The sequence below is a fragment of the Pteropus alecto genome, unplaced genomic scaffold, assembly GCF_000325575.1.
Source record: "Pteropus alecto unplaced genomic scaffold, ASM32557v1 scaffold109, whole genome shotgun sequence".
Lineage (NCBI taxonomy): Eukaryota > Metazoa > Chordata > Mammalia > Chiroptera > Pteropodidae > Pteropus > Pteropus alecto.
Window position 1 is genome coordinate 10,302,993 of NW_006494608.1, and position 19,453 is coordinate 10,322,445.

General features: G+C 37.2%; 1 protein-coding gene across 1 annotated transcript in view; it reads left to right on the top strand.

Moving 5' to 3' along the window:
* The window catches only part of FBXL13 (F-box and leucine rich repeat protein 13), a 257,446-nt gene that overhangs the window by 518 nt on the left and 237,475 nt on the right, over nt 1-19,453 (top strand). Inside the window, 2 exon segments of the mRNA XM_025041933.1 lie at nt 13,354-13,457; nt 13,917-14,007. Coding sequence (XP_024897701.1) covers nt 13,414-13,457; nt 13,917-14,007 — 135 coding nt within the window. The 5' untranslated portion in view covers nt 13,354-13,413.

A 19,453-nucleotide genomic window follows, 5' to 3' on the forward strand; every position in this document is an offset into this window, starting at 1 on the left:
GAGGAGTGGAGGAAGGAGGAGAGGAATGGGAGAGGATTGTGTCAGCTTTGGACCAGTGGGCGGTCAGCGCTGAAAATACAGAGAAGACCGAGGGATGGATGATGGTGGCTGAAAGAGGGGAGTAGGTGACATCTCTCAGGGAGAAAGAGCACGGGGCCCCTGCACAGAAACACCAAAAGCCAGCTTTTAAGGTTTGGACAAGAAAAGTGAGAAAGAAGTGCCCCAGAGACAGAGGAGAGAAATCAGGAGAGTGTGGCTTTAAGAGGAGAATGGGCATTAGTGTCACTTAAGATAAAGACCTGAAAGGATAGTGGATTTGGCCCAAGGTAAGCCAGGGGTGTCAATGGAGCAATGAAGGCAGAAGTTAGATTGAGGTTAGTTGAAGAGAGAGGGGAAGCTGAGACCTTTAGAGCAGCTGTCTCCAACTTTTTTGGTACCAGGAAAGGTGCTCCTGTGAGAGTCTAATGCCTGATGATGTGAGGCGGAGCAGAGGTGATGATGGTAGTGTTGCGGGGAGTGGCCGCAAATACAGATGAAGATTCACTCGCTTGGCCACCGCTCACCTCCTGCTGTGTCGCTGGGTTCCTAACAGGGTTCCTAACAAGCCACCTACCAGTACAAGTCCTTGGTGCGCAGGTTGGGAACCCCTGCTTTAGAGGGAAGGTAGCCAGACGTTTGGGAAGGACCCCACAACCAGTATTGCCTTAAAGAGGAGAAAGGACTGCTCTCTCACCCCACCATTATGACGGGAAGGAAGGAAGACAGGATGGGATGGGCAGGTTTTGTAGGTTGGCGGGTAGGAAGCCAAGAAAATTCTCCTCTGATGACTTTTATTTTCTCTACTACTATTTGATGAGATATTTGCCAAGACTGTAGATTTGGGTGGGGATAGAGGGTACAGGGGGATTTTGAGCAGAGATAAGTTATGTGGAGAATGAGAGAGAAATAAGTCTAGGGAAGGAAAGAGGAGAGTCTGTCAGTTTTGAGAGCCCAGCTGGAGTAGAAACTCTCCTGTGCAATTGGGAGGGCAATTTGGCACAGGCCCCCTCCTTTTTGGATGGTAATTTAGTAGTATTTATTAAAATGATAAATATATCTACTCTTTGACTGAGCATTTTCACTTCTAGGGATCCACTCTGGAGATATACTTACATATGTACTCAGAAGAATGAACAAGAATATTCATTATCACTATTACATAGTGATAATAGTGAATAACCTAAATGTGAATTAGAGAATGCGATATTTTGTAAAATTAAGTATATCGTACTTTTTGAGGAGAAAATCTCTCCAAGATATATTAAATTTAAAAAAAGAAAGAAAAAAAAATTCAAGGTGCCCAACAAAGTGGCTGCTAGAATCTGGCAATCTATCTGATTTCACATATATATGTATATGCATGTATATATGTGTGTGTGTTTATATGCATGTGTATGTGCATGTATCTATATTTAAGAAAATACATGCATATAGCATATGCCAAACTATTAACAGCAGATGTTTTGAGGGATGCTTTCAAAGGAGAACTCTGATTTTTTACTCTATATACATCTGTATTGTTTAATTTTTTTTATGAGAAGTTGCATTTATGTTTACCTCTATATAATTATATTTGAAAATATGTAGAGAGCATGGTACTCAACTTCTCAACTGTGTAATTTTCTCAAGTAGCACTCAGTAGTAAACTACGTGTAGGTACAGACATAAGAGTTGACTTCATCCAGGATAGAAGTTTGCCAAGGCATATGGAATGGAAGAACAATAGTGAGGGAGCTATACTTTTGAGAGTGCCTGAAATGTGGGGCCAGGGATTCTAAGGACTGGATGGGAAATGAGAACAAGACATGATGCTGATATATGAGTAGAAAAATGGAGGATCCTAAGGGGTGAGCGAAGAAAGCTAGAGAGAGTAATTGAGTGATAAAGCTGGAAAAGTAGAACGTAGGGGTCAGAAGTTGGAATGTTTTTAGGTTAAGATTCAGAATAGAGCCATTCTAAGTAATGACTCCGTCCATATTGGCCATGGAACAGGTAGCAGAAGTGGACTTGAGCTGAGGGTCAGGAAACAGCAGGGAAGTGATAGTCTCTCCTCACCTTGCTCTCTATTTGCTGTAACACTGCGAAGCTGCTAGAGGCATTCCTGGTTCTTTGGAATGTGAGCACTTCCTCACGAGCTTACTGTATTGCTCTGTCGCCAGAGAAAAGAGGCCTTCAGAAGTGTTCCCCATTGCCTAAGATGACAGTCTCTTCAAGAGCCTTTCACCCACTTCTTCTACCACATTACCAGTCAGCGTAAGACATCAGTCTCCTGGGGCCCCAAACACCCACCTTAACCTGGTTACCCACTTCCCCTAAGAGACTATTAGAGTAAATCCCACTGTGCCTCACATCCCTGTACATCTGTTCATCAGACCCAATTTGCCAGGCCTCAGACACTTCTAAAACCCATCCTCTGCAAGCATTGGAATACATAATCTTTCATCACAGAGTTCCCTGTATATTTAACCTCTTCTGAACTTTACCTACCTGTCACAAATAAAACCTGGTTGTCTACTTACAATATCATTTCCCTGCAAACCTCTTAGAGGCTGATTTAAAAAAGATCCCATTTGATTCACTGGGCTTACTGAATCTGTTGATTGATATTTTTCATTAGTTTTAAAAAATTCTTGGCCATTTTCAAGTATTGCTTCTACCCATTCTCTCTTTCTTCTTCTTCTGGAACTCTAATCATAAATGTGTTAGATTATTTTTTCTTTGTCCTACATGTACCTTTTGCTCTGTTCTGTTTTTCCTCCTTTTTTTTTAAAATTTTATTTTATATTAGGTTCAGGTATACAGTACATTGGTTAGACATTTATATGCTTATAGATGGGAACTCCCTGATTACTATAGCACCTATCTGGCTCTACATATAGTCATTACTATACTATTAACTATATTCTTTATGCTGTACTCAACGTCCATATGACTATTTTATAACAACTAATTCGTTCTTCATCCTTTCACCTTTTTCATCCAGCCCCCCAACACCTCTCCCCTCTGGTAGTAACCAGTTTGTCTTGTGTATCTGAGAGTCTTTTCGTTTAGTGTGCTCCTTTTGTTCCTTAGATTCAGCATATTAGTGAAATCATACGGTATTTATCATTCTCTGTCTGACATATTTTACCCTTTAGGTTCATTTATGTTGTTGCAAATGGTAAAATTTCATTTATTTATGGCTGAATGATATTCTATTGCATATGTGTACCATAATTTCTTTATCCAATCACGTACTGTTGGGCACTTAGGTTGCATGCATATCTTGGCTATTGTGAATAGTGCTGCTATGAACATAGAGGTGCATAGATCTTTATGAATTAGTGTTTTCGTCTCTTTGGATAAATATCCAGAAGTGCCATTGCAGGGTCAAATGGTAGTTCTATTTTTGATTTTTTGAGAAGCCTTCAAATGGTTGAAACTCTTCTTTGTAACTGCTCCTCTTGCCCAGCCTCCTTGTCTATTCCTTCTCTCTCTTACTCTTTACCTACAGATATTGGTCTTCCTTCAAGACCCACCTCAAGTCCCCTCACACTGATTGATATATACGTGTGTGTGTGTGTGTGTGTGTGTGTATACATATATGTTTTTATTAAGTTTATTGGGGTAACATTGGTTAATACAATTATATAATTTTCAGGTGTACATTATAATTTGCCATCTGTATATTCTATTGTGTGTTTACCACCCAAAGTCCAGTTTCCTTCAGCTACCATATATTTGATCCCCTTTACCCACTTCACCCTACCCCTACCCTTATATTTGACCCCCTTTAACCTTCTACCTCCTCTCCCACTCCCTACTCTCTGGTAACCACTAGTTTATAGTCCATGTCCATGAATCTCTTTTTGTTTGTCCTGTTCATGTTGCTTTTGGGTTTATATCCCACATATAAGTGATAACATGTGATTTTCGACTTTTTCTCTCTGGCTTATTTCACTTAGCATGATTATCTCCAGGTCCATCCATGTTGTCACAAATGGCAGTATTTCATCTCTTCTTATGGCTGAGTAATATTCCATTGTATATATGTACCACAGCTTCTTTAGCCAATCATCTATCACCAGACACTTCGTTTGCTTCCACATCCTGGCCACCATGAATAATGCTGCTATGAACATCGGTGTGCTTCCCCATTCTTTTTTATCCCCACTCACCCCGTGCTTGTTTGGATATTTTTTTATCGTCTTCAAGTTTACTGATTCTTTTTTATACTATGGCTAGTCTACTGTTAAATGCATCAAATGAGTTCCTGATTTCGGACAATGTATTTTCCAGTTCTAGAATGTTCATTTGATTCTTTTTTATACATTCCAATTAAAATTCTGCATCTTTTAATTTGATCTATCATTTCCTGTTTTCCTTAACATGTTAATTTTGTTTTTTAAAAATCATTGTCTATTAACATGAATAACTTTGAATTAAAGTCTAATAAAGAATAGAATAAGTTTTATTTAAATTACTTGTGTGATTTCTCTCTCCTGGCTGGGCCCTAACTGATATGGAAGGCTTCATTGGAAAGGGACACAAAGAAACTTTCTGGGGAGTTGAAAAATGAGTGGGATGTGGGTGTCAAAATTATACAGCTAAAATTTGTGAATTTGAATTCATGTAAATTTTACCAAAAAAATACTATTACCGAGAATATGTGGGAAAATGGATAGATGTATAGATAATACGAGAAACACAGAATGGTGATAATTGTTGAAACTGGGTGATGGGTAAATAGGGGTTTATTATACTATTGTTTACTTAATGTGTTTGAAGTTTTCCATAGGAAGAAGTTAAAATAAAAGATAGTCATTGCTGGATTTCCGCCCCCCCCGCCCCCTCCCCGCCATAATGTGTGTAGCTTGGGATGGTTAAATGACAGGCTTGATTTGGTTATGTAGTCATTTTCTGTGTTTGCTTGCTCTATCAATTATCCATGGCTATGTAACACAAGTGCAAAACTTAGTGGTTTAAAATAGAAATCATTTAGTTTGCTCAAAAATCTAAAATTCTGGCAAGGTCTTTCAGGGAGAGCTTGGCTCTGCTCCATGTGGTACCATCTGGGGTGGATCAACAAGGGGTTACAGACCAACTTTTAAGATGGTTTACTCATGCTTGGCAAATTGGTGCTGGGTGTTGGCTGGGAGTTCAGCAAGGCCTGTGAACCAGTAGGCTTGATTCTTCCATATGAGCCTCTTCATTGGCTGCTGGGACTTCCTAACAGTATGTTGGCTCAGTTCTAAGAGCAAGTGTCCACAGAGAGAACTAAATAGAAGTTTTATCACCATTTATGAATGAAGTCAATATAACATTTTCACCTAGATTCAAGAGGAGGGAGCGTAGACCCCACTTCTTGATGAGAGGTTTATCAAAGTCACATTGCAAAAGAGGCCTGTGGGATGGGAGATACAGTCGTGGCCATTTTGGAAAATACAATCAGCCATACCTGGCTTGTTCATAAGGGGAATCTGGGATCAAGTTGTATCTCAGAGCATTATATGAACAAATAAGATGTGGATCACAACAGCACCACCCAGTAAGTGGGTCTTAATCCTTTTACAATGATCTCTTCTTCCTTCTCTATGTTCTACAGAAGAGATGTATACTGGACATTAACAAGTTGCCTACACAACATCTACTTCCGTCTTCCCTCTATTTCTTACATTCTTATGCCATAACATACCTCTTTCTCTCATAGCCCAAGTGCTTCAGGGAAACCGACTATCACTATCTCTGGGGTTGGACCTTGATTAGAGTACAACAGACAGATAATGCATTCAGTTTCCCAGGCCACAATGTTTGTGACCATGGCAGGTGGTGGTAAGGATCGTGGGGGAGAGTGAGATGTGATCTAAGCTAATTTAGATCAGGTTGCTGGTTGAAATGTTGGGACAGAGATATATCATCTCTGGATGTTTGTGGGGAAACATGTAGCCCTGAGAGCCATTGACAGTTATCTTGTGTCCACAAGGAAAGACTGTTTTAGGATGAAATGGATTCTGAGGAAGGCAGAGTGAGACAATAGAAAGAAATCAGGTCTCTAGTGACATCAGTAAGTCATTGGGTTAAATTAACTTGAGAGCTTGGTCTACCTTTGGAATTTTTGGTTGTAGGAGCCAATAAATTCCATGTGAAGTTGAGGTTTATTACTTGAAACCTAAAGCATCTGAAGCAACACAGGGGATTGTCTTTTGTTGTAAAATAGCCGAGGTTTGATTCTTGGCTTGCCAATTACTAATTGTGTGACGTTGAGCAAGTTTCTAAATCTTTTCGCCTCAGTTTTCTTGTAGTAAGATTTCAGGTAGATGAGAGACAGTTCTTTGTTTTCTGGAGTAAGAGAAAGCAGTGTGAAAGGGAAAAGAAAATTGCAAAATTTGTCCTCAGGCAAATCAATTTTAGGAAAGACTACATAGGAAAGGTGAGGATCTGGAAATGGATTCCTTTATACTATTCATGCTCGCATATCCCATGGAAAGCCTTTGAAAGCTCCCAGCCGTTTGCACGCCCAGCTTAAAGACAGCTGGATTGTAGGTTCAATTCAAATTAGTCAGGTAACTTTTATTTTTATAAACAACAGATTAGGCTCTTGACACCAGCAAGCCCTTTTTTCTTGGGAGACAGCAAAAGTAGTCAACTAAGGAGGGTACATCAGACCATTCCATCAGTGAATACTTACTGGGCATTTATCATGTGCTAGTAGAAGATGCCTCAGCAGCTTCAACCACTTGCAGCTGTGATTCTGATGCTGTTTCTAGTTCAAACTTTTCTCCTGAGTTCTCTGTGCATTTATCCATTGGTGTCCTACAAACATATTAAGGAAGTCAAAATAAATAGGTGAAGTTAATTTTGATAATATATTTCATTCAAACCAATCTAAAATGTAATCATTTCGACATGGACTCAGTGTAAAATCATATTAAGTCTTCAAAATTGGTGTGTATTTTACACTTACAGCACATTTCAGTTTGGACAAGCCACATTTGAAGAGATTAATATCCACATGTAATTAGTAGCTGCCATATTAGATTCCTCGTGAATAGGATTAGTGCCCCTATACTGGAGATCCCGGAGAACTCCTTTGCCTCTTCCATCCTGTGAGGGCACTGTCAGAAGATGGCCATCTATGACCCAGGAAGTGACTCTCACTAGACACAGAATCTTCCTGTACTTTGATCTTGAACTTAGCCTCCAGTATTGTGAGAAATAAATTTGTTTTGTTTTGTTTTGTTTTGTTTTTGTTTTTTTTTTTTTTTTAAAGTCAGCCAGTCTATAGTATTCTGTTATAGCAACGCGAATGGACTAAGAGGATAAGTCACGGGCTACCACTTGTTAGAGTGGTTTGTTTCAAACCACAAAACCCTTCAAACCCTTAGCTGAGAAGGATTATAGGGGAGACTTCTGGGCATTTGAGGGGGGATTCAGGTGACTCTCCTTTTTTTTTATCTTTCTGAATTTTACCATTCCTTTGGGATTCTCTCTCTTTGGATACTACTGTATCTGCCTCCCTTCCCCTATCTAAATGAGGCCTGTCCCAATAAAGGACAAGTAAAATGTATGGAAAATCAGAGATAGCTGGTTTGCAGACCTGTGTCTGGTCTCCCTGGAATAAGAGCCCTTTTGCCTCTGGCCACGCATTTGAGGTCTTGTGGACATCCTGTTTCCTATGTGGGGCCACCTCTATTCCAGCTGGCACCTTCATAAAACCCTCTTGCTCTTGTTCAGCTTCCAGGTAAGCCTGTGTGTAGCTAACTGCATGCTGGTAGAAGTGTTTTGTTGTGTTTTTTAGCAGAATCCCAGGGTTCTAAGGATGACCCTAGAAGATGTTCTATTGGTGGAGAAAAGGCACTGGGAGGAAGAAAGCGCTGCTGCTTCTGTTTACACCCATCCTGCAACATTCAAGAGCAACTCTGCTTTTATTTGGCTTATATTTTGGGATTCCCATGAGTTTGAGTTTTTTAAAGATTTTTTTTTTCTGATTTAAAAACTGAATTTGAAACCACTGTGAATAATCACTATGGTTCTGTCAGGAAATAGTCTCTTTCTTCACGGTTCATGTCCTCGGTCTTGTAGTAAACTACCTTTTCCCTCATAGACCATCAGAATCTGGGGTGACTTTCATGCAATTAAGATGTATCATTTGTATAGAAGACATAAAAATAGAGTTATGAGATGGCCTTTTTATTTTTTAAACTTTAATTTTGAATTTGAAAATTTAAATTCGAAATGAACTAAATGATCAAATATTTGGAAATTTTGATTATGAAATATTTACTCCATATATCATTTAAAGATTCAGGCAAAATATATTTTAGAAATTCAAAGATTTAAAAAAATATATCTAATGTAGACACTCAAAGCATGCACCTAGATAGAATTGTGGGAAAACCGAGTATTGCCTTCTGATTCCTCACTCTCATTATGTATATTCCTCTCTGAGAACTTTGAGATACTCATTTCACCACTGTTGGCATCTCCTTCCTTGGAGATATTCCTTCCAAAAGACATTTTATTTTAAAATATACCATTAATATATGAGCCCAAACAAGGAGGTCCTGTTAGTAGAATTTCAGGCAGTAGGTCATCAACAATATTTAGAAATCTGTTTCTCCCTCAATTTCCACTAGGTGGAAGTCAGCACACTGTCTATAAACAAGGTCTGCCCCATAGGAACCAAGGGGCTCAATGGGAGAGATATAATGGATATAGTGGCTATAAAATATTAAGCAGCTATGCATAGCTGTTGTATCTGAGAGTGGAAAAAGTGCTCATCAAATTGTTAGCTCAGATTTAGGTTTAACAATCTAGGAAAGATTAAGAGTGCAAAATTAGATGTCCAGCAGAGGGCGTATTTAAATTACAAATCATGATTTTTATGCAAAATTTTCTGTTTTTAGAAATATATTTTTTATTTTTAGGTTCTTTATGTAGTTTTTTCCCCAGCTTTATTGAACTATGATAGACAATTAGTTGCTCATATTTACATTGTACAATTCACCGAGTTTTTTTCAATTATAGTTGGCATACAATAATATATTAGTTTCAGTTGTACAGCATAGTGATTAGAGATTTATATAACTCACAAAGTGATCGCCCCACTAAATCTAGTACCACTCTTCCCCCTTACATGTTTATTATAACATTATTAACTGTTTTCCTTATGCTACACTGTGTATCTCCATGTCTGTTTTGTAACTATTCATTTGTACTTCTTAATACCTTTGCCCTTTTTCACCATCTCCCCAACATGCCTCCCATCTAGGAGCCCTCAAAATATTCTCTGTATCTATGAGTTTATTTTCATTTTTTTGTTGTTGTTTATTTTGTTCTTTAGATTCCACATGTACGTGAAATAATATGATATTTGCCTTTCTCCTGTTGTTGGCCCCTTACAATAATTTTTAGTCTATGGTGAATTTAGAGATTCTAAAATAAAAATTTAGCATGCTCTATTTAAATGTTAACAAGACAAAGGTTCCTCTTTATTTCTAAATTTTTAACTTACTAACTCCACAGAAGCAAATTAAGCTATCTCTGGCTTAGAACAACATCTCCACCACAGATGAGGATGGCAAGCATTTCTGATATGTCACTTTGGATTTGTTTTGGGGATGGGGAAGCTAGGGAGGTAGAGGGGACTTTGAACAGTGTTTAAGAACTTAAACCTTTTCCTGAGTAAAGGGATTTCTGTAACTGTGTGATTCTTACATTGCATTTTTTTTTCAATTTCAAACATGCCTTTATTTTCCATAAGTACACCGATTTTAATTCAGCAATGTAAACATCCCTGGATCTGACGATTCAGTATCTATATGGGGTTTAACAAGTGATTTCCTTGACAGTAGATGCTTCATTGCACTGAAGCGATCAGTGGTCAATCTGTTTGTAACCTGAAGTCCTGAATTCAGACCAGGAGTTACATGGGTTTTATTGCCCTCAGGTTAGAATTGAATACCAATGTGCAGAGCCCTGAATTAAAGATATATTGCTTCTTCATAGAGCTTGCATTGCATTTTTAAGTGCATTCTTATCTAAAAAAAAAAAGCCCAAACAAACAATGTGCAAACTATTCTACCACCTGTTTAAAAGAAGAATGTGTTCTTGAGTTTACATATGAATAAAATATTTCCAGGTAGATAATGTAAAAGATATCTTTCAGGTTCTGAGGCAGATACTCATGCATACAATTTTGTGTGAGTACATGGTGTGGGTAAGGAGGAGCCCTGGGTTTGTAGTTTAGAAATCTTATGGCTCTGTGAATCCCTGGACCTTCTCTGCCTCATCTGTGAAATCCAGAAGCAAGAATATACCCTCTGAAAGTCAAAGTCATCCTAGTGGGATCTTGGAAACAAACTGAACTGTGACTCTCTGATGTATGGCCATCTGTGACCTTTGGCCATGTGATTGATCTTGCTGGAGTTTGATCATGAATGACCTGTTGGTTCTAGAGGAGGACCCATTCTCAGGTCCTGATATAGAATTCTGGCTTCTTCACAGAGTGGTTCTGTCCACTTCTCTCTTGCATTAATCCTTTACTCCAGCCAATTGATCTGTGACCTCGGGGCTTTGTTCTTGTCCAGAGAAAAATTTTACCTGCAAGCCCCTGCCTTTCTTGCTACTTGGAAGTTTCTCCAACTGCTAAGGGCCCCACAAGCATTTGGTAATCACTTTTATTTCTACACTCATGGTGCAATAATTTTCTGTATTGCTGTTTGGGCCCTTGGCATATTTCACTATGTTCATCTGAGTATCTAAAAAGATAAAGAAGTCTTGCCCTCTTATGTGTCTTGTGTCTACCCATAGTTAAACTATTGTTCTATCAAATTTTCTCTCCTATTTTCCTTCGAATGCATTTTTCCTAATCTCTTCCATTAGATTTGATATAAAGTTAGTCTCTCTTTCTCTGTCATCACGCTGTCCTTTGAATTGTTCAAAGGAATATTTTTGAATTTCTTTTCTCTTTGTCCAAGTCTTTTCCTCTAATGGTGGTGATAATTAGCAGTGAAATGATTAAAAATAATGACGACGGCTTGCTATCATTGTTATCTTTTGAGTACTTATTTTGTCCTAGACACTATTCAAAGCACTTTATATATATGAATCATTTAATTCTCATTATAGTCCCATGAAATATGTACCTTCATTATGCCATGTATAGTTAAGGAAACAGAGGAACAGAGAACTTGTCAGAGGTTACATACTAGAAGATTGCAGATCCTGGATTTAAACGAATGGACTCTACCCACTGCCTCATCTTGCTCCTTGAGAGATGGATAGTAGTGGAAAGGAGTAGAAGCAACTGTCCTGGATAAACCCACATTTGTCATCAGTACGCAGACATCTTTCAGAATATGTGAGAACTATTGGGGATAAGGAAGGCAGAGCCAAAAGAAAGTGGAGGATTGCACAATTGTTTTGTGAATTTACCAACTTGAGAAAGCCAGTCTGGATAATTAAGTCATAGGTTTTTTTTTTTTTTTGTCCTCGATTGTGTAAGTTTTTACTAAGAAGGCTAGCGATAATAAAACTGTGATTAATGTTTCTGAGAGTCGAACATTCATCTTGTGAGCATGTTTGCATATTTTACCTCTGCTTATAAAGACCAAGCTAATGGTTTTGTTTTTTCATTAAGAAATTACAGAAAAAAGCTATTGATTCACTAACTATGCTTTCTTATTGGCATGTAGCTATGCGTTGTTCACATCTTAATATGTATAACTTCAGAATATTTTATTTTACCCAATGGGAAACTATGAACAGTGAGATTTCTTATACAAAAAGTGAATACTTGAACTATGCTAGTTCCATATGCCTTTATTGGCATTTCAGAGACTTATCCTTTCAACCTGATTTGACTTCTGCAAAATAGCTTTTTGGGAAATGTAGTTTTCTGATCTGTGAAGCTTGGAAATATAAAGAAATAAGCAATTGCTCAATTCATATTCAGATCCCAGCTTTCTTAAAAACTTACCTTAAAGCTGTGCTCTATTAAGGCACTGTTTTCAGACTTTAGTGTGCATAGGAATCACCCAGGGAGCTAATCAAAATGCAGGTTCCTAGGCTCCTTCCTCAGAGACCACTTCACTCCCCAGGTGATTCTGATGCAGATGTCCTCAGGATGCCAGAATAGAATGGAGGAGGGGACGTGGAGTAGGAAGAACAGAAACTCAGTACTCTGGGAATCCAAGCACAGAAGTACCAGGGAGCAGATGACCTTTCATCAGAGCTATTCGAGGAGCTGTCTGAAGTCTAGTCTCCACCTCATAGGAGACTTCAACCCTTTGGTAATAGGAGACTATTCAAATCTAGATTACAACTGTAGTGAGAACCATCGATGCGAGTATATTCTCTAGGTTTGGGGAAGAAGGAAGTCAGTCTGCAGAGGGCCGAGTGCTCACTGTGAGTCACAGTGGGCCTAGGTTAGCAGGCAGAGTGGGAGAGGGAGAGGTATCTAGGTCTAACCATTTTGCCATAGTCTAAGGGGCTGGGTTTTCAGCCTGCAGGCTGCACACTAGGAGGCAAACATGGAGCTATTACAAAAAATAGGCTGTATGTGGAAGAGGGGCCAAAGAAAGCCTGCCACCCCTGCCCCACCCTGCCACGAGACAGTGAACCAAAGGCAAAGAGAAATGTCTAAGGAGGATTCTAGGTGGTTTCTGTGGGATGTGTGCTGTAAAACTTTTTCTCTGTCTCAAATGGAGAAATATGAAATAATTCTGTATGTTTCACCAAAGTTTCTTCTTTTGGGAGACTCTTGATAGGAAATAAGATGGCGGCAGCTTTCTGAGCTCCATATATGTGCTTTAAACATTTTCTTAGATCCAGTAAGTCATTCATTTCCCACCTACATGAATTATATTACAATTTTTCAAATCTATATTTTATAGATGTTGTGAATGATAAAATACAAATACATTTTAAAAAGACTTCTTGAGTTCACAGTAGATTTTAATGGTGGATTTTCTCAATCACTTTTGTGGTTGGGTCCGAGGTGTTTTTGAACTTAAAATGGAGTAGAATCCCCTGATCTAAGGAATCTCAACTATATCTTCAATTTGACTATAAAGTACTCCTCCTCTATGCAAAACACTGTGCAGTGACTATTATGTCATTTATGATGGAATTTTTTAAAAAAGAATAAAGATAAACTGCCTTTTGGTTTGACTTTAGCAAAACATTAAGACAGAATAAATATAGAGGTGTATCTATAAAGTATATGTACTTAAAACCATCACATTATTTGGCTTTATAATTGTGTGAGAGAAGGCCTATTGTTCAGTAAGAACATGCAGATCCAGAGACACTGATTCCATTTCCTTTCCCCAGGCTCTGTTGTGTGGTCTACTTGTTACATGTCCTCAGGACCCGCTGAGATATTTAGAGGAAATGATCATTATTATAATGAGAAACGGTCTTGAAAATCTTCTATGGTGAGTATTATTTTGATTTGTAGTAGTGAGATATTTTGAAGGCAAAACACTCATTGTATATTATCAAAAAAGACCTTGCCAATGAATGCGTCTAATCTCAAGGTTGTTAAAGAATCTCTCCACAGGCTTCTAAGTTGCAAAGACTTTGATAGGAATTATTTGCCTACTGATTCTCAACTTGAGGAGTACGTATAGTGCATTCGCATTAATATTATGTACTCAGTTTATTTCGAATTGGAGATGAGAAAAGGGAGGCATGCTCTCTTGGGGAGCACAGCAAAATCTCGAGGGGGGATAGGTTGTAAAAGCCCTCCTCTTGATTCTGATATGTGTCTCCCAAGGGGACGAGTCTCTTCCTTCCCTTTCCTTACACTCTCCAAAGAACCACTGATTCAATTATGGAAATAACTACTATGAAATGAAATTAATTTTTGACTATGTTTAATGATTTTATTACAGGGATATGTGCATTGATCCATCAATGAAACCAAAAATTCGGAGATTATCTGACACTTATTTGGAACAACTTTTTGGATTGGATGATCAGCTGGTAAGTATTAGTAATCAAACATTCTAAAATATACATCTTAAGTTTTGGTGGAAGTTTTGAAATAGAATTTAGTTTTATGAATTGTGTGAGATCAGGCTGATTTTGCAATGGAGGGCACTCAGAAAAGGAACATCACACACACAGACACGCAGCCACACTCATAGTAACCTCCTCTCAATCTAAATGCTTATTTCCAAGAAGCATTTAGACAAGCCTTTGTTCTTCCTCTTGCTGATAAAATCTTTATGTTAAATTTCCCTTTTCCTCCTTTTCCTTCCCCTCCTCTCTTGCATCTTTATAATGATAAAAATAGCATTATGGAAAGCTTTAAAAGAAGATATTTTCTTTCCTTTCTAATCTGCTTCCTTCTGTATTTCATCCCCCTTCATTCTTTTTGGCATCTGCCCAGGAATTTTGCTCGTGAAAGATATGGCCAAAACATTAATGAGATCTAAGTTAAAAGTCAGACCAATTGTTAATGAAAGGAACAACCAGCTCCAACAGCTGTTTTTGATTCTGTAAAGAGGGCAAGAAAGTAATTTAGGATGTGGGGGCTTTTAGAACAAAGACTATATATCTAAGAGAAGCTAAAATAGCAAAAGGCATGTAGGGAGAGAAATATTGACACAAATTAGATGTGTATGGGATCATATGTGATACATCCAGATCCCAGGCTGACATCTAGGTAAGCGCAGGTAGGGCTGGGTTGTTGCCAGTGAAGCCAGGCATTGAAAAGTAGAATCAAAGACACAGTCAAGGTGCATGCTGAGAGCCAGGGACAATCTGAAGCATCATTTAGAAGGATGGGTGGAGAGTAACAATGGATTCTAATCAGTAGTCTGCAATACGGAGATAGAAATAGAGGGATGGAATATTTCTGCCAAGCCTGGGATGATTCTGAGGCACCAACACACTGGGAAGAGCCCACAAGTCTGATCCTTGTTGATCTGCATCATGGTGTGTGGGTGTCTTAATGACTTTAATTTATCAACCACAGACCTTTGATCTACCAAGGAGAGTGGATATCTGCAAATCAAGTTCCTGGAGATATTTTGGGGCACCCTGAACTGAGAGGGGAATCAGGGGATGAGATTCTAAGTCCCCTATGCTCACTCCTTACATGCTAGAATCATTCCACTTTGAATATAATGTCACTTGAAAACCATTGATATAAGATACTAAAACTGTTAAAAACCACTGATCTAGAGGAGTAAACCTCACTGTCAATATTTTGAAAGCGAACTTATAAAATGCAATTCCAAGAGATACCATAGCTACTTCAAAAGTCGAGTTTTATTAAGAAGGGAACTCTCAGATATTTCATGATGCTGCAAGCACAAAGGATAAAATGTTGGAAGCTGATCCTGACTTAGAAAGAAGTATGATAATTCACTAAGGCATAGAAAAGGTGCCCATTTCATAAGTTAGGAAAAATAGAAACTAGAAGTCACTTCGCAAAATGTAAATTTCCAGGTGCCTAGGATTGCTTAGTTAGAGGGTTCAACCTAGGATGGATATAGATTAATTCATTTCTCCTTCACCCTTAGAGAAAAATGAAAAGTTGTTTTTTTTTTTTTTTTACAAAAAAACAGGATACGAATTTGCAATGTTTCCAATATTTTAAATTACATATACTAAATAATTATTAGCTTTGCTTAAAAATATTTTTTCTGTATAGTTATAACTATCAGTAAGAGAGTTTTTAATGTTTTGATAAAACATTACAATTGTTTGACAAACAACTGTAAGTTTTCCCATCGATTATTAAGATCGCTTTGTATGGTTTCAGCATGCAGTCATTTTTATGGTCTTACACCACACAGTCCCACACAGCAAGACTCTCTGTACGTGATTATTTATAAATATATATTTGTTTCTATTTATGCAAACAGATTTAGTACAGGAAACTGTAAGTCAAATAGTTATAGAAAAAATAGGAACTGTTCTTGTAACAGTAGATAGAAAGTTTGACTCTGTTCCCAAGATGAAAGAATCAACCATTGTAAGAAGGAAACTAACTTCACAGACTTTATTCCCATTTCTTAGAAAATTAAATCTCCAGATGGGCCTACCAATTACAAGAAGAAAAGACATCTATAACATTTAAAAGATCTTATTATGAAAAAAAATAACACAAAAGTAGAAAGAATGCCATAAGGTCCACCATCATCTAGCTTCAACAATAATCAACATTTTGTCAATCTTGCTAATTATTCTCCCCTTTTCTTTTTTTGCTGGAGTATAAGAAAGCAGATACAATTCCCAGGAATTGTATTATTTTACCAAGAAACATTTAAGTGTGCATCTCTAACAGGAAATGGTACTTTTAGAGAACATACCACAGTGTCATTGTCTACGCAATGAAATTAGTATTAATTCCTGACTATAACCCAGTGCTGATTATATTCAGTTATATAAAGTCTATGTTCAGTCCATATTCAGGTTTCCCAAATTGTCTCAAAAGTGCCTTTTTACATATGGCTCCAAGTTGAAATTCATACAGTATCCACATATTGGCTTGGTTGTTATGTATCTAATGTCTCTTGTAATTTACAATAGTTAGTTCTTATTTTTTTCCACGCCACTTATTTATTGAAGAAAACAGATCATTTGTCATGTAAAAGGTCCCACATTCTCATTGGTTCCTCTGGTGTCATTTCATTTGTTCTGTTTCTTGTATTTTCTGCAAGTTTGTAGTTACACCTACAAACTTAATAATGTTCAGGTTCTTTTCTCTTGGTGACAAGAATATTGCATAGCGGAGTTGTATTCCTCCTAATGTATCACATCAGGAGGCACCTATGGTCTGGTTGACCCACTTTTAATGAATCTTGATTCCTATAGACATTAATGTAATTGATTTTTGTTTTATTCTACGATATACATATAATGATTTTGGAATAACAATACCACAAGACCACTAACAATAAAACAACTGAATGCAGTTCAAGAAAATTATGCAGTTCTTTTTGTCTTTAAGATGTATGTCCTATCAGGTATTTTCAGTAAAAATAGTAGATTTTTTTGTTACCTGAATTAATTCTTTTTTTGTGTGTCAATGGTAACCTTTTTTCCTCTTTGATATAATTATGCTCTTTCAATTATGTATAACATTATGTGGCAGCAAAATTAAAACAATAAAATGATGAGTATTTTGAGAGTATCGTTTCTATTTCTGCCTCTATATCCCTTTCTCTAGGTAACTAATTTATCTTTGTCCATTGCTGCTTTTTGAAAAATTTGAGCAAAAACACTATATTCTCCTCAACTTTGACTTTTCCACAGAAGTAGCAGACTATATATAGCCTTCTGCTTCTTGCTTTTCTTACTCAGTATGTCCGAGAGATTACTCCTTTATATGACTTTTAAACTAACGCTATCACAATATACTATGCTCATAGATAGGAAGAATTAACATCGTTAAAATGTCTATACTACCCAAAGCAATCTATAGAATCAATGCAGTCCCTGTCAAAATACCATAGCACTTTTTACAGAACTAGAAGAAAGAACCTTAAGATTTATATAGAACCACAAAAGACCTTGAACAGCCATGGCAATCTTGAGAAAGAACAACAAAGTTGGAGGTGTCATGCTACCTAATATCTAACTATACTATAAGCCTATAATAATCAAAACAGCATGATACTGGCGTAAAAACAGACACATAGATCAGTGGAACAGAATAGAGTGCTTATAAATAAACCCATGCCTATATGGTTAATTAATCTATGATAAGGAGGCAAGAATATACAATGGGGAAAAAAGAGTCTATTCAATAAATGGTGTTGAGAAAACTGGACAGAGTTGCAAAAAAAATGAAATTAGACTACTTTCTTACATCATGTACAAGGATAAACCCCAAATGGGTTAAAGACTTACATGTAAGACACAAAACCGTAAAACTCCTAAAAGAAAATATAGGCAGTAAACTCCCTGAAATTGCTCTTAGCAATATGTATTTTTTATACATATCTCCTTGGGCAAGGGAAACAAAAGGAAAAAATAAACAAATGAGACCACATCAGACTAAAAAGGTTTTGCGCAGTGAAGGAAACCATCACTAAAATGAAAGGACAACTTGCTGAATGGGAGAAGATATTGGCCAATGATATATCTGATAAGGGGTTAATATCCAAATTTTATAAAGAATTCATCTATGACTCAACACTAAAAAAACAAACAATCCAATTAAAAAGTGGGCAGAAGATCTGAATATATATTTCTCTAAAGAGGGCCAATAGACATATGATAAGATGCTCGAGGTCACTAATCATCAGAGAAAAGCAAATTAAAACCGCAATGAGATATCACCTCACACCTGTCAGAATGTCTCTCATTAGTCAATAAATAAGTGTTGGCAAGGATGTGGAGAGAAAGGAACCCTCATGCTGTTGGTGGGATTGCAAATTGTTGCAGCCACTATGACAAACAGTATAGAGCTTTCTCAAAAAATTGAAAATAGAACTACCTTATGACCCAGCAATTACACTTCTGGATATTTATCTGAAGAAAACCAGAACACTAATTCGAAAAGACATATGCATCCCTACATTCACTGCAGCATTACTTACAATAGGCAAGATATGGAAACAATTTAAGTGGCCATCAATAGATGACTAGATAAAGAAGAAGTGGTATACATATACAATGAGATATTGCTCAGCCATAAAAAGAATGAAATATTACCATTTGCAACAACATGGATGGACCCAGAGGTATTATGCTATGTGAAATAAGTCAGACAGAAAGCCAAATACCATCTGATCTCACATGTATGGAATCTGAAGAACAAAATATACAAACAAAACAGAAACAGAAACAGACTCATGGATATAGAGAACATTTAGATGTTTACCAGATGGGAGAGGGGGTTGGGGGATTGTGTGAAAAGGTGATGGGATTAAAAAGTACAAATTAGTAGTTACAAAATAGTGACAGGGATGTAAAATCCAGCATAGGGAATATACTCAGTAATAATTTAATAACTATGTATAGTGCCAGGTGGGTACTAGACTTATTAGGGGGATCACTTCATAAATTATATAAACATCTAACCACTATGTTGTACACCTGGAAATAATATAAAGTAATATCGAATGTCAACTGTTATTGAAAAAAAAAAGATTCAATGGAAGAGAAAAGAAAAAGCTATCACAGGGAGCATTGAGTAACAAAACCCTAAAATCTAAATGAAAGATGTGGGCCTAAAAGGTCTTAATTTTTGATAAGACAAACTTAGTTTAACTATGAAAAGGAAACTTATGACCCCAGGGGCTGGGCTTTTAAGCATTTGGGAGAGGTGGACAGATCTTGTGCCCCAAACAGGAATCAAATGGTTAATAACCACATCCAATATCCTTGCTGGTTTGCAAAATTTCTTTTTCTTTTGAGATTGGGTAGATAACGTTTTCAGAGAAAGCATCAATATAAGTATTACTGTAAC